Here is a 15,093-nt window from a genome sequence, read left to right on the forward strand (position 1 = left end):
ATAAAGTTTCTGTCAGTTGTAGGTTTCAACTGCATACTATAGTTTATAGGAATACTATAACTAGCAAAGGGGTACAATGTGTGGAGTTGCCAAATCTCCCATCAGGCGCGTCCCTTCGTACGGATAAGGGAATGCTCGGCGAATGTGTCATGGCCATGCACATGCACGCATCCGGAGATGTGCGTATATGGGCATGTTTATGCGCAGGCCGGGTAGGTGGGAAGTAAACGCCCACCCGTGGATAAAAATTGGCTATGGGAAGGATACCCAGAAATAAAACCAAACATGGAGGAGCAGAAGAAGAATGAAGTTACGGTGCAGGGCTTCGGAAACCCAGTGCCGGCGGTTTTTGGGAGTGAGCAAGCGGGCTCCCGGCCGTCGATATCCAACGACCGCAGTGCCTCAGTAGTGGGAACCTTGGCTACTGTGGCATCTAATGTTACAAGCGTACGGGAGGAACTTGAACTGGCTCCAGTGACGGATCCGTTCAGAAGGAGCTCGATTTTTCGCAGATCCCCTCCCACACGGGCACAAGCCCCCACGATCGCTACCCCCAGTGGGAAGCGTATAGCGGGAGTCTTCGATGAGGAAGAATCGCTGACGCCGATTCACCCGAGCGATGTTTTGGACAATGATCAGTCTGGAGCTGCCTTTACTGCCCTCGGTAAAAAGATCATGGAGCTGTGTGAGTTCATAAAGGAGCGCAGGAACATTCACCAAAATATAAGGGCCATGATAAGAGGCATCCGTTTGACGTACGGCAAGGCCCAGGATGAACGAGTGGGGAAGTCGCCGATTGGAAAAGTGAACCAGTCAACTCAAGTAACGCCGGTTCAAAACACAAAAGGGGAGAAACCGGGGAAGAGGCTGCGCGAGAAGCTGAATGACTCAATAGGCCAGCAAACCCCGAAAAGAAAAAAGGACTCAACTCCCAAAAGGGCGGAGTTCATGAAAAGTGCCTCTGAAGCTACCAGGGAAAATACTGCAGTGGCTACCTCGAGAAAAGGGATCGAACCTTCAAAGGCGGATGCGGAAGCTTGGAGGAAGGTAGAACCGCGGAAAAGAAATTATTGGAGGAAGATTAGACCGGAGGTGATTTTCATTTCCAAACGAGGCGAAGGGTCATACGCCGACGTTCTCAGGAAAGTGAAGGCAGACCCCGAACTCACCAATTTGGGAGACAACGTCAGCCGTATTAGACGGTCGCAGAAGGGAGATCTTATGTTGGAACTTAAGAAATCCAAGGATGTAACCGCGGACAAATTCTTAAGCCAAATCGGGAAGACTTTAGGGCAGGAAGCCGACATAAGAGCTAGCAGGCGGGAGATCGCTATAATCTGCAAGGATATAGATGAAATCACGACGAAGGAGGAGGTTCGCGAAGCGTTGGAGAAACAGTTCGATCTTGCCGGACTACAAGAGTCAGCGGTGAAAACGCTAAGGAAAGCCTATGGGGGAACACAAACCGCCATCATCAGCCTACCAGTGGACAACGCACTCAAACTGTTAGCAGCAGGGAGAGTGAGAATAGGTTGGGTTATGTGTCGCCTTAGGGAACAGGTGGCGTTAAAACGGTGCTTTAGATGCCTTGGCTTTGGTCACATTGCGAAGTCATGCACTAACCCAAATGACAGGTCAAAGCAATGCAGGAGATTCGGAGTGGAAGGCCACATCAGCAAGGACTGCGAAGCTGACCCAAATTGTCTACTGTGCAAAGGAAAGGAGGGTGTGGACCATCGGCGCATTGCAGGCAGCAGCAGGTGCCCGGAATACAGGAGAGCCCTTAGCACAAATCGCAGATGAAGTTGATACAAATCAACCTCAACCACTGCGAGGCGCCGCAGGATCTACTCGTGCAAACCATCCGCGAGAAAAACATCGATGTGGCCATACTAAGTGAACCATACCGAAACCGCGGTGGTAGCGTTTGGGTCAGGGACCAAACGGGCCAAGCAGCGCTGTGGACTTGTGGAGAACAAGCCTTCCAGGAAATAATGGAGCACCCGGAGGAGGGCTTCATCAGAGCGAAGGTGAAGGGCATCCACATCTACAGCTGCTATGCTCCACCCAACGCTACGCTCGTCGAGTATGAGCAGATGCTTGCTGCTCTTGTTTTGGATGCAATAATAGGAGGCGATTTCAATGCGTGGGCTCTTGAATGGGGCAGCCGGATAACTAATGTGAGGGGACGTGTTCTCCTCGAAGCATTCGCGGAGCTGGACGTGGTACTGGCGAATGTTGGGTCTTCGTACACTTTCCGGGGAAGGGGCCTGGGGTCTATAGTGGACCTGACATACGTGAGTGCCACTTTAGCCAGTAGAATCGCTTGGCATGTCAGTGAGGACTATACTCACAGCGACCACCAGGCAATCTGCATAGAGATCAAGGGCGGATCGAGCTCGAAAAAGAGTTTTCGCAAAATGCCGGGTGGTATGCTTGGCTGGACAGTGAAAGCGTTCGAGGGGGACACGTTTTCCGCGGTGCTCAAATCCGACATATCCCTGAATGGTACGGCTGGAGAGAAAGCCACCCAGATCACTCGATGGGTGACGGAAGCATGCGATGCTACTATGCCCAGAAGGCGATTGCTCCCCAGTAGGCAACCCAACTACTGGTGGAACAATGAAATCGCAAGTTTGCGAGTCGCATGTTTTCGGGCAAGGAGGCTTTGCCAGAGGCTCAGGGGAAAACCCGGTGGCGACGGTCGAGAGGAGGCACACAAGCAATTGCGTGGCCGGCTAAAGGAAGCCATTCGGAGGTGCAAAAAGAACTGCTTCAAACAGCTGTGCGACCATGCCGACATAAACCCTTGGGGCGAGGCTTACAGAGTGGTGATGAAAAGGCTGCGGAAATAACCCCAGGTGACCTGTCCGCGCCTCCTGGAGCAGATTGTTACCGCTCTGTTCCCTCACCACGAAAATAGGGGAAGGCAAGTTTTTGTCCAGCCAAATGACGGCATAATACCGCCTGTAACTGTCGAGGAGCTGCGGGAAATATGTGGTAGGTTCGGTGACAACAAGGCCCCAGGTTTGGATGGCATCCCCAACCGAGCTTTGAAACTGGCAGTGAAGACTAGGCCCGACCTTTTCGCCAACACCTTCGAGGCGTGCCTAAAAGAAGGAATATTCCCTGCCCAGTGGAAAAAGCAAAAGTTGGTGTTGCTTCCGAAGCCTGGCAAGCAACCTGGAAACCCAGCGTCGTATCGTCCTATCTGCCTGTTGGATACAATGGGGAAGATGATGGAGAGAGTCATCTACAACAGACTCCTGCCCATCGTCGAAGCCAGCAATGGTTTGTCGGAACGCCAGTTTGGTTTCCGACGCGCCCACTCTACAGTGGACGCAATTGGCATGGTGGTAAACCTGGCAAAAGGTGCACTGATTTCTGGCGGCTGCTGTGCCGTGGTGGCGTTGGATGTGAAAAACGCATTCAACTCGGCCAACTGGAATAGAATTAAAGGGGCGTTGGCTGACATAGGTGTCCCCGGATACTTAGCGAATTTGGTGGAAAACTACCTCTCAGAGAGGACTCTCTGGTACGGGACGGATGAGGGCCCCAAAGAGTACATTGTCACAGCCGGGGTACCACAGGGATCTGTACTTGGTCCCCTGTTGTGGAATATCATGTATAATGGGGTGCTTGCTCTTCCCGTCCCAGAGGGGACTACGATTGTCGGCTTTGCTGATGACCTAGCTGTGGTTGTTGCAGCAAAACACCCAGAAGATGTGGAGGTTTACGCAACGGAAACGGTGAGAGCGGTAAAGTCCTGGCTAGAAAAGGCCGGGCTGACCTTGGCGGACGCGAAAACGGAAGCGGTCTTGATAACGAAACGCAGGAAAAATAATACTGTAAAAGTGGAGGTCGGTGGACATACGGTCGTATCAAAGCCGGCTATCAAATACCTGGGGGTAATAATTGACACCAAATTGACTTTTAGGGAGCACCTAGAGTATGCATGCCAAAAGGCAGCCAGTGCCACCACGGCACTTGCAAAAATGTTGCCAAATATTGGTGGGCCGAAACATTGCCGGAGGTTGGTGCTAGCCGGAGTGGTGTGCTCCATCCTGCTCTACTCGTCGCCTGTGTGGGCAGAGGCGCTTGCAAGCTCTCAGAGGCGGAAGCAGGTGAACTCGGTTTACCGGCGGATGGCTTTGAGGGTTTGCAGTGCTTTTAGAACCACATCAGATGAAGCAGTATTGGTGGTGGCAGGCATGATCCCGGTTGACATTCTGGCCAAAGAAATGAGTGTCCTGTACAATGCAAGACATATGGAGGGGCATGCACAGCGTCGAAATGCGGCAAGGTCAGAGTCGCTTGATCTCTGGCAACGCAGATGGGACGAGTCTGCGAAAGGTCGGTGGACGCACAGGCTCATTCCCAACAATAGGGTGTGCTTGAGCGAAAACATGGGGATACCAACTACCACATTACCCAGTTCCTCACAGGACACGGTGGTTGCTACAGGCAGTATCTGCACCGCTTTGGGTTGGATGATTTTTCGAACTGTCCCAGATGCGATGGCATACCGGAGGATCCAGAGCATGTGATGTTTCACTGCCCACGATTTGCGATGGAGAGAAGGAGCTTAAACCAGGTGCTGGGCAGGAGCAGGACCCCGGAGAGCTTGGTTACTGAGATGCTGGAGTCCGAGGAGAAGTAGCTTGCGGTTAGCTCCGCAATCATCCAAATGCAGGAGGAGTTGCTGAAAGAACAAAGAAGGAGGAAAGCTACAAATAGGAGAAGGATAAGTGCCTAAGAGCAAACCTAGCCCGCGAAGTAATACCTCAATGGTGGTCCCGCGGGGCTGGGGCTGGAGAGACCGGGGGTGGTTTTTAGTGGGTGTGAATCCCACACGCGCCCGCTGTTGTTCCGCCGTTCGGGCGGCGGAGCTGCGGCGGACGTGTCTTTCTAAGATTTTCCACCTCCGTGTACGCACAAAAAAAAAAAAAGGGGTACAATCATTCTTTTAGGATGCAGTGCGACTTGACAATATTATTATTATTATTACATGTCTTAGGAGAGTTCTTGGTTCATATAATTTCAGCCCAGATATTAACCGTTGGCCCCCTTGTGGGAGTATCAAAGGGGTTGTGGTTGTGTTCAAACGAACAAACGTGGGGTTGCGTTTCAACTTGGGTGCCATGCTTTTTAGATCGGTATAGATTTCTGATTTTCACAGCGGGGCTCTGATTGTGGTCACAAAATCAATCCGTGTCCTAAGAAGATTATGGGGTTAAGTCTACACGACAGGTGCTCACGTAAAACCATCAGGATGTAACTGTATACTTGACATGGCCGAGAAAGTACTCGTAAGGTTTGGTTTCACAAACGCCTTTAATTCCGTAAAGAGAAAAGACATATTAGGCCCACTAGACAATTATTTGGCGTGTCGGATGACCTTTTACAAACACTAAGGAATTATTTAAGAGACCGCTCTCTGCGCTATGAGACACCAGAGGGTCAGAGGAAGTTGAAGACCACGTCGGGGTAGCACATCCTAGGGCAGGAAACCTGGAACGCTTCCTACGATACCTTCTTAAGACTCAACATGCCAGAAGCGCCACGTCTAGTTGGTTATGCAGACGTATTGCTTTACATGCTACTCGACGCACAGCTGAACACTTGCAAAGCGAATTCAATATTTTGGTGCGGTGGGTAATCGGGTAGACTAGTACAGAGTAGTTATCCTGACTGCAAATCGACCGACCTTGCGTCCCATGTTGATCCGCGAGTCGATAATAGGGGTAAAATCCACGATAAAGGACGTGGGTTGATGCCCGACTTAAATATGAGCTTTTTCGAGTAGATCAAAGCAGTAGCGAGGAAAGATGCAGTCGGAGTTGCGGTTTTAAGTCGGCTAATGGCAAACATTAGCACAAGGCTATCGTACGAAAGGTCGCGGTTCAAATCTCACTGGTGGCAGTGGAATTTGTATCGTGATTTGACGTCGGATACCAGTCGACTCAGCTGTGAAAGAATACCTGAGTCAAATCAGGGTAATAATCTCGGGCGAGCGCAATGCTGACCACATTGCTTCCTAGTGTACCGTTACGGTCTTGAATGAAGTGCTCTAACACACTTCAAGGCCCTGATCCAACATGGATTGTTGCGCCAACGATTATTATTATTATTATTAATGGCAAACATTGGGGGCCTTAAATTTAGCAGGAGACATCTTCTAATGAGCGCAACGCAATGTGCCATGCTTTACGGTGCGAATGTATGAAAAAGGAGATATATCCTAAACACCTCTCATAAGTGCAGAGAACGAAAATTTTGCGGGGATCGTCTGTCTTTGAATCGGCCGTGATGATGGTTGTGGGAATCCAAAGCTATGTACAAGGGCAACTCAAAAGAGGTAGTTGCTCGTAATGAACGGCAACACACACGAAATGGATAGTAACTCTCTTGGAAAAACCAGTCAAGAGACATATAGACTGCGAGACTCATTGGCAACTTAGGTCCGCAGCTGAATCGAAAGTATAGTGAGGTTGACTATTTCCTTGCCCAGCTTTAAGCAGGCAAGAGCGTTTTCAGTCTTACCTGCACAACACTGGGAAGGGACGATCCCCTGACTGTGTGTTCTGCAATCGGTTGGTGAGCGACGCCGATCACCCTGTTTTTTCTTGTAGAAGATGGGATGGAATTTGTCAAAAACTTTATGCAGACAGAGAGGAGGGGGCCGGAATGATGTATCAAATGGTTCCAGGCTTGCTCTTTGACGACGGGAAGGTTTTTGTTTATGCGTCGACGGGGTTTTTTAGTGCTCCGAAGAGATAAACTCGCTTTTTAGCTGGAGCTCTTTAAAGGCGCATTCTATATTGAAGTGTTTCCATATCCTCACAGAAGCTCCTCACACGTCCCTAGCTATGCATATAGTAAGTGTGTTTGAACATTGTCGTCACTCTGTTACCATGGGCAGTAAGTTTTATAAAGATCCACAGCTGGGAGAAGATCGAAGTCCCTTTCACTTGGAAGCTGATCTTAGTCTCTCACATTTCTATTAACCAACTGACAATTTTCCAATTTTTCGCTCCAGTTCCCATACTTCCTACTCTTCGCAATTATTTCTTGACTGTCCTTCTTCGTTGTCAGCTGGTAGTCACTTTCTGCTGCTAACATGAATTTAAATTCAATGGTCCGCTTGCGCTTTCTCGTATCTCATGAATTAGTTGTTAATGATCTTGTTAGTGGCCATTAGTTAGTGGACCTGCTGTTTGGTGTCGATTGGGAAGTAACTTCATCTCTACTTTCTATTAACTGTTGCGAATGTTTCTAGATTGATGGCTTCTTAGTTTAGTTGCGCTGTTGGACACATTGGGAAAATGCTCACCATACCATCATTTCGAGTGGGTATTCCCATCTTCTTAAAAACAACATAAATTCGTGTGTTGTATTCGGTCTATTGTTATTTAAATCCATCTTCTTCACGTGCTTTCATCTGCAAGCCAACGAACTACTTGCAACATGCCAAGGTCGTAATCGAAGTGATTTGTTATTTCTAGTCACCAAATCAAAAAGGATTTCTATTACATTAGATCAGAAATCAAATGTGCTTTCAATTGATTTTATGTCTTTTTAAATGGCTCTTTCTGTTTGATGTAGTGAATTGCAAATATATATCACGGGCGCGGAGCCTAACCAAGCTCTCTACGAGCATTCCTGGGCGAATTTTGTGAAATGTTACGCGACACTTGTGCCCGGAATACCAACTAACGAATGTGGACTGTTTAACTGTCTTCGAAGCGGAAACAAATGATCGTGCGGCCTTGTTACTGTTTTTTAGTGTGGGAACAGAAAGTTTCTTGTTGACTGCGAACCCGATCAAGTAATTGAAAATAACATTTGAGGAGGAACATGGCATTTGGCAATGTTGTTAGAGCGATTTGTGCTGATCAAAACACGATGCACTGATGGACACTGATGCAGCATGGGTGTACTGTCTACCTTACTACGAGTTTTCAGCATATAACTAGCTTTGAGTCATATACACCCACATAGCGACTAGGAATTTGTGACTAGTACTGCATGCTGTTCATCTTGAAGTAACGCTAGTACCCTGCAACGATCACTTATGGAACATTTTCCCATTATTTCTTTGCAGGTATTTGATTAAACATCTGGTTCACAAATGGGGCTATGAGTCAAGGAACATAATCGTGGATGAAACCGGAGACGATTTCGAATCGTTAAAAGTTAGACGCTTGCGACATCCAAACAATTTCTATGATCCTTCGTCGTTATTCCAGCCACCTGGACTAGGAAATCAAGTGGATCAGTTCGAAGGATACAAATACAGCAATCCCAATATCTCACCAGGAGGATTCTCGGAAGCTGGCTCACCAGACCCCATCTACATCCCGAAACCCCGTGAAACAGAGTAAGTTCATCAAGGTACAAACAAAGTTAAATAGATCTTAGACTTTTATTGCCAAACTGGCAGATTTATTGCAGCTGCTTGGTTGTAGCCACGATGGTTCTAGTATAATCTGTTTTGCATACTAAAATGTTAGTTTCGAATGTACATAAATCTTATTTGAAACAGTTGAAGAAATCATGGGAGCCAAATGACCTTGACAGGTAACAGCTACAGAGAAGGTTCCCCATGAGTTGTTTCTGAGTTTTATAAGGGCACATCTTGTGTGAATACTTGTGTGAAGCGTTTATTCTTAAGATTTGAAAAATGAAACCATTATCAAGTAATTGTTAAGCAGCTAGGAAACATTTATTGCTGTATTTTTTGGTCCATATTCAATTTCTTCGGGTGAGGCTTCTAAATTATTTTCAGATTTGAGCAGCTGAAGGAGTTTGAGTTAAGGTTGTGGCTTTTCATGTTATTATTTTATTTTTAACAAATGAAGCGTGATGGAACCTTACAATATTGCAACCACTTTACCTGGCAAAAGACTGGAATAAAGGCTTCTTACTATACTCTCCACGGCCGCATTTCATTTTCCAATACTGTGATCGATTTTTATAGTTGCCTATTTTAGTTGTATCTAACTCAATTTTACTTCAAATGGTGGTTATTTGACTACTGCAGTCTTATATAATTATTTTATACGCCAAATTGACATTTTATTCACTAACACATATCAACATATATCAGGGAACTTCGTTCGCAATATGTACAAACGAAAGGTTTTCAAATTTACTTATTTAATTTATATAATTTTTTGCTTAATTGCAATTCTACATCTATTCTAATATCATAAGTACTTAGTTTAGATATTTCAGCCTTTAAGTACTTTTACCAAGTAAGGAATGTGGAAGGTAGGAAGAAAGGTTTTAGGTTAGTGCTCACAATTCGACAGAGCGTAAGAAATGTGTCCCAACATCCAGAGATGCAGTTTATTTACGTATGTTTCCTTGTTGTTTCTTAAATAATCATCTCGTCTGATCGACAAAAATATATGCGGGGATTATCTCTGAAGATATGAATTTTGCCCAATACGAACTTGTCTGGTAGGCAGAAAGGTATGTCTTTTTTAAGGTTTTGTGTAAACACAAAACCTTATTAAAATCGGTTTACTGTCTGTCTGTCTGTCCGTCTGTCTGTCTGTCTGTCCGTCACACGCATTTTTCTCGGAGACGGTTATAGCGATTGACACCAAATTTGGTAGAAAGGTGGGAACTGTGAACGCTCACGCATACAGTGAATTACATCCTTTTACTTCGAATTTAAGGGGGGGGTCCCCATACATGCAAAAGGGGGGTGTAAAATTTTTTTTCAGAAAATATAGTCATGTGGGGTATCAAATTAAAGGTCTGAATTAGTACTTTTCAAAACCGATCTTAGTTTTGACATTCGTTGGAAGGATGGGGAGCGCGGGGGGTTGAAAGTGATCAATTCTTTAAGGGGGCCATTCTCAGAAACTACCAAACCGAAAAATCTGAAAAAAATCAGGAGGCTGCCACTATATGGTGCCTGGGCTCCGAAATACCTTCCATGCCGATATCTGTTTAAATAAAGTTAATAATAGTATATTACTGCAATTTTTTGTAATTAGTTAGAAACCCCCCTTAGGTTCATCCTAGTACCATGAAATTTTGCAGTGATATAGGCTATAATAGAGCATGATCTTACCAAGTTTGGTGGAAATCGCACTATTACTAACAAAGTTATAACACCTCAAATTTGTTGCTTCTTTGAAAATTGAAGACTATGAATGTCAATATCACCGGAAAGTGGATAATCTCACATAATACATGGATATATTACGTGCTACGTACTAAGAAATACACAAAACCTTTCGTACCTGAAGCGTCCAGCTTTCGGTTTCCCGACTTGTTTTCATTTGTTTTTCCTTTTTTTTCAAAATCATTTTTAAGGTTTTGTGTAAACACAAAACCTTATTAAAATCGGTTTACTGTCTGTCTGTCTGTCCGTCTGTCTGTCTGTCTGTCTGTCCGTCACACGCATTTTTCTCGGAGACGGTTACAGCGATTGGCACCAAATTTGGTAGAAGGATGGGAACTGTGAACGCTCACGCATATAGTGAGTTACATCCTTTTACCTTGAATTTAAGGGGGGGGTCCCCAAACATGCAAAAAGAGGGTGTAAATTTTTTTTTCATCAAATATAGTCATGTGGGGTATCAAATTAAAGGTCTCCGCTAGTACTTTTCGAAGCCGGTCCTAGTTTCGACATTTGTTGGAAAGCTGGGGAGTGCGGGGGGTTCAAAGTGATCATTTTTTTAACGAACCCATTCTCAGAATCTACCCAATCGACAAATCTGAAAAAAATCAAGGGGCTGCCACTATATGGTGCCTAGGCTCCGAAATACCCTCCATACCAATACCTTTTCAAATAAAGTTAATAATAGCACATTACTATTATTTTTAGTAATTGACAGGAAACCCCCCTTAAGTTCTTCCTAGAATCACAAAATTTTGCAGTAATGTAGGTTACATCATAGAGCATAATCTTACCAAATTTTGTGAAAATCGAATTATTACTGACAAAGTTATAATAGGTCAAAGCTGACGCGTCAGTGCAAATTCAAGACTTTGAATGTCAATATCACTTGAAAGTGGGTATTTGCATATATTACGTGCTACATACTAATGGGACAAATGCACACTCAAATCTCTATATAAAAGAAATACACAAAACCTTTCATACCTGAAGCGTCTAGCTTCCGGTTTCCCGACTTGTTATTTATTTAACAAGGAAGAATGGAATAAAAATTATGGCCACTGTGGGCACTCAAAGTTTTTTTTAATAAATAACAAACTATAATTAATATGAAAAAATACATTACATTGAAAAATAATATGTAAGTTATCGGGAAATGATCAAAAACCCGACAAGGTTAGCTTTGTCTTATTGACGAACAAAAAAAATTAAGAGAAATTCCCTAACCTAATTCTGCACTTTACATCTTAAAAAACTACTTCTGAAATTTAAATTTATTCTCAATGCTAGTACAAAAATATATACAATTTATTTATCTTAAAGCTAATAAAATGAATGATATATGTAATTATAGAGATTCTTATATTTCACAATTTTTTCTTCTTTTTTTGATGAGCGAAATGAACACAATACAATATAATAAAATAAATAATTCATAACGACCGGACCCGAAAGTAACACCCGAGTAATATTTATATTATTTACATAGTCCCACCAAGAAACAAATGGCAGAACTGAGCACGGCCACCGCTAACCGGCATCCCGCAGCCACCAGTACAAGGATTTCTCTTTTTCATCCCGATTAACATCAATTGCTCTCGCTCTGGAGTATCTCCAGTCGAATCTCGGAGCCCCACAGTCAAGTTCGGGGGGTATTCTATCCTTTTGTCCGTGGCCCGTCTATGTATATGATGTATAACCGGATCACCGGCAGAATCAAGAATTAGACCATTCCTGTCAAGATACACGAGCGCTTTGGGGGGAATGAAGCCTGTCGTGAGAGTTTTCTCGAAATACCCATCATTTGGGTGGGCGACGCAGATCGCATTATATGATTCCGAATCAATCTAATGATAACTCTGAAGATTCTCGGCACAACAGCAGCTGCATACATCACTTCATTAGTTACATAGTGCTTATAGTTTGACGAAGCAGTCCTATTAAACCCCGTGGAGGCACGCAGACATTTCCTTTCAAAGATCCTTATTTTCTCCATTTGGTTAGCACTCAAATTAAACCAGATAGCATACCTGTAGGTGAGCACCGGTCTAACCAAAGTAAGATAGCAAATAATCTTAACCTTCCGGCTAAGATATGGAGCATAAAAGAGTCTTCGAAGAGACATGAATGCCTTGCGAGCGTTTTCTAGCGCGACTTTAACGTGATCGTTAAATTGAAGACGCTCGTCAAGACGCACTCAGAACTATCCTCGTTCCCGACACTGTGGAAATCTCTCCAATTCTTTTTCTAATTGCTACTGGCGTACGCCAAGGAATTTCGAACCAGAATCGTTTCACACTTTTGCGCATTGATTTTCATCCGCCAACTGTTCGTGAAGAACTTTATGTCATTGAACATCATCTGAAGTTCAACTTCCACCTCAGTTACCTTCTTGTGTGCCGTGTAGGCTATCAGACCGTCAGCAAAGGCAACCAATGGCCTTTTAGGAGATTTATTAAGCTCGAAAAAGTTGAGTAATTCGCCGGCAAATATTGCAAAAAGTGTAGGCGCAGTCACTGTCTCTTGCTGTAATCCATTCAGAACATGAAATTCTCTGCCCGTAGTGAGATTTCCGTCCGTAATGACAAAGCACCTGCCATACAGCATACTACACATCATCGATACGAGGTGGCTGGGAAACTCATTCTTCAGGAGCCTGAAAATCAGTCCATCCAACCAGACAGTATCAAAGACCTTCTCCATGTCTATAAGGCAAGCGCCTATGCACTCACCATTGTTAACCCGCCAACAAATATCAGACGTTACCTTCGTTATTGCATGTATTTTCGAATGTCCAGATCGAAATCCGAATTGCGCATTCGACAATAATTCCTTCTTCTTGATATGCCCGTTCAAGGCTTTCAATATCAGAACCTCAAACCTTACTGATGTTAGGCAGCAAACTGATTGGACGGTAGCTCTTAGGACTGGATGAATCCTTCCCTCTCTTTAAAATCGCGAACACTCGGGCTTTCTTCCATTGTCTTGAAAAGAAGGAATTGTTCAATAAATTATTGAACAAAATGCAATAATTACGAATGACAATGTCTGGTAAATGCCTCAGGACCACGTTGGAAATGTCAACCATACCGGATGATCTCTTATTATTTACCTTTCTAAACATGGAAGTTAACTCCCCACATGAGACAAAGTAATCAAGCAGATTATCACTCGGTATGAGATCAGCCTGCAACGCAGAGCTAAACTGGAGAACTGTGATGCCGTGCCGTGGCTATATTTGAAATTGTGGGCATCTCGTTCTACAATTTCCGAAAGTCGCGTTGGCTCTAAGTCCGTTCTGGGCCGATGCACCGATTCAAAGTGCTCCCCTATAAGTTCGAATTTCAGAGCATCATCCATCACGATGTAATTGCCTTGCGTATCAGCAGTTACCCTATTGATGTCTATACCTGAGTCAAAAAGGTGTTGTACCTCGCTACCACCGACTTTAATTCTCGGCACAGTTACTCGTGATTTCTTCCAGAATAACATATTTATCTTTGTAAACATGGTATCTGAATCGCTTGGTGAATTACCCTTTAACTTCTCCCGCCATTGGGAGTTCACTTCATTTACGTAATATTGACGAATAAGATCCCGCGTGACCTTTAGAAGTGATTTGAACTCAATCAATATGGGATGATGATAGTCCCCATATCTCCGATAGACTTTGTTGACGCGAGTGAGCAGAAGGCTTTTCACTTTTTTCAACCGTTGCAGTTTCATATCCTTCCATATTATTGCGAGGTTTAATCTTAGGGACGACTCGTTCAATTCCACCGTCAAGTTCTCCAGCTTGAGAAGATACTGAAGTATTTCCTCGTTGTTCAACCTCCTGTCGCCTGTCGCAATTGTACTATAATTTTCCCCCCCAATTTCTTCCAATCTGTTTGCTTAAAGTTCAGCCTGTAAACGCCACTGTCCATCCGCAGAAGGCGAACTCTTCGTCCATCAAACAAAACTTCAATAAGAATAGCGTTATGGTCGCTATCGTAAGGAAGAGTCTGTAGTTTCCGTTGGGGATTCTTAAAATTAAAGTTCAGGTGCGCGTCAGCAATGCACAAATCCAGATAGAAATTTGCTCTGGGCTAGGTTGGTCTCTCTGACCTATATAATTCGCATTTATACTCTATCTGGTATTGCTCTATCCAAGATTTGAGGAATACCCCTCTGGGATTGTTTGTGGTGTTTAGCCACGAGGTACGCTTAGCATTCAAGTCACCAGCTATAATATAATAATTATGCAGCCTGTTCAGTTCAGTATCGTAAACAGAGAATGAAATTCCTCCTTGAACTTGGCTCGATTGTTTCCCACTGCACAAACTGACAGAAGGTATAAATCCCCTCCTCTAGACAATGAAAACAGAATACAAGGGACTTCGATACATTCAAAGGCTTCAAATTCAGGCCTATTAATATGCCTGAAATGATAATGGCGACCCATAAGTATTCCGGTACCACCTCCCCCATCACAATTTCGTCTATCGTTCCTCATGAATTCAAAATCCTTGAATGTTATCAAATGTCATCATTCCGAGGAGTCCATTTAGCGATGTGCTGCGCCATTTTGATGATACAAATTCCCAAGACCGTAACTGCTATTGGACAGGCTAGGGAAGCAGAATTTAGCCGGCGTAGATCGTTACAGCTAGCAATTAGAGGGTTCTTTCATTCCTGTTAAGCTTGGTTGTATTGTAATTTTTATTTGGCGCCAGTTATGCCCATAATAGAACTGTACTAGAATGGGATGGACAATGACTGTATACATCCAGCCAATCATCCTCGCCGATGACACCATTTTTTTACCTACGCCCGCTTGAAGGCAATACAGTCCTTCTTAACCCTCAGTTCTATTTTTAGTCTCTATTTTAACTTAGGACCACCGGATCACACTCAGATGCTTTACATTAGAGGAAAATATCAATCTTCGCCCATTTAACCGCATGCTGGAATTT

The 15,093-nt window shown here is 44.3% G+C and overlaps 1 protein-coding gene across 4 annotated transcripts in view; it reads left to right on the forward strand.

Moving 5' to 3' along the window:
• LOC119649688 (protein spaetzle 5) overlaps positions 1-15,093 on the forward strand; it is a 96,354-nt gene that overhangs the window by 60,068 nt on the left and 21,193 nt on the right. For all 4 annotated transcript variants that reach the window (XM_038051952.1, XM_038051955.1, XM_038051953.1 and 1 more), the window contains exon 4: positions 8,105-8,380. In XM_038051952.1, coding sequence (XP_037907880.1) covers positions 8,105-8,380 — 276 coding nt within the window. The remainder of the gene's footprint in view (positions 1-8,104; positions 8,381-15,093) is intronic.

This window comes from Hermetia illucens, chromosome 2, assembly GCF_905115235.1.
Source record: "Hermetia illucens chromosome 2, iHerIll2.2.curated.20191125, whole genome shotgun sequence".
NCBI lineage: Eukaryota > Metazoa > Arthropoda > Insecta > Diptera > Stratiomyidae > Hermetia > Hermetia illucens.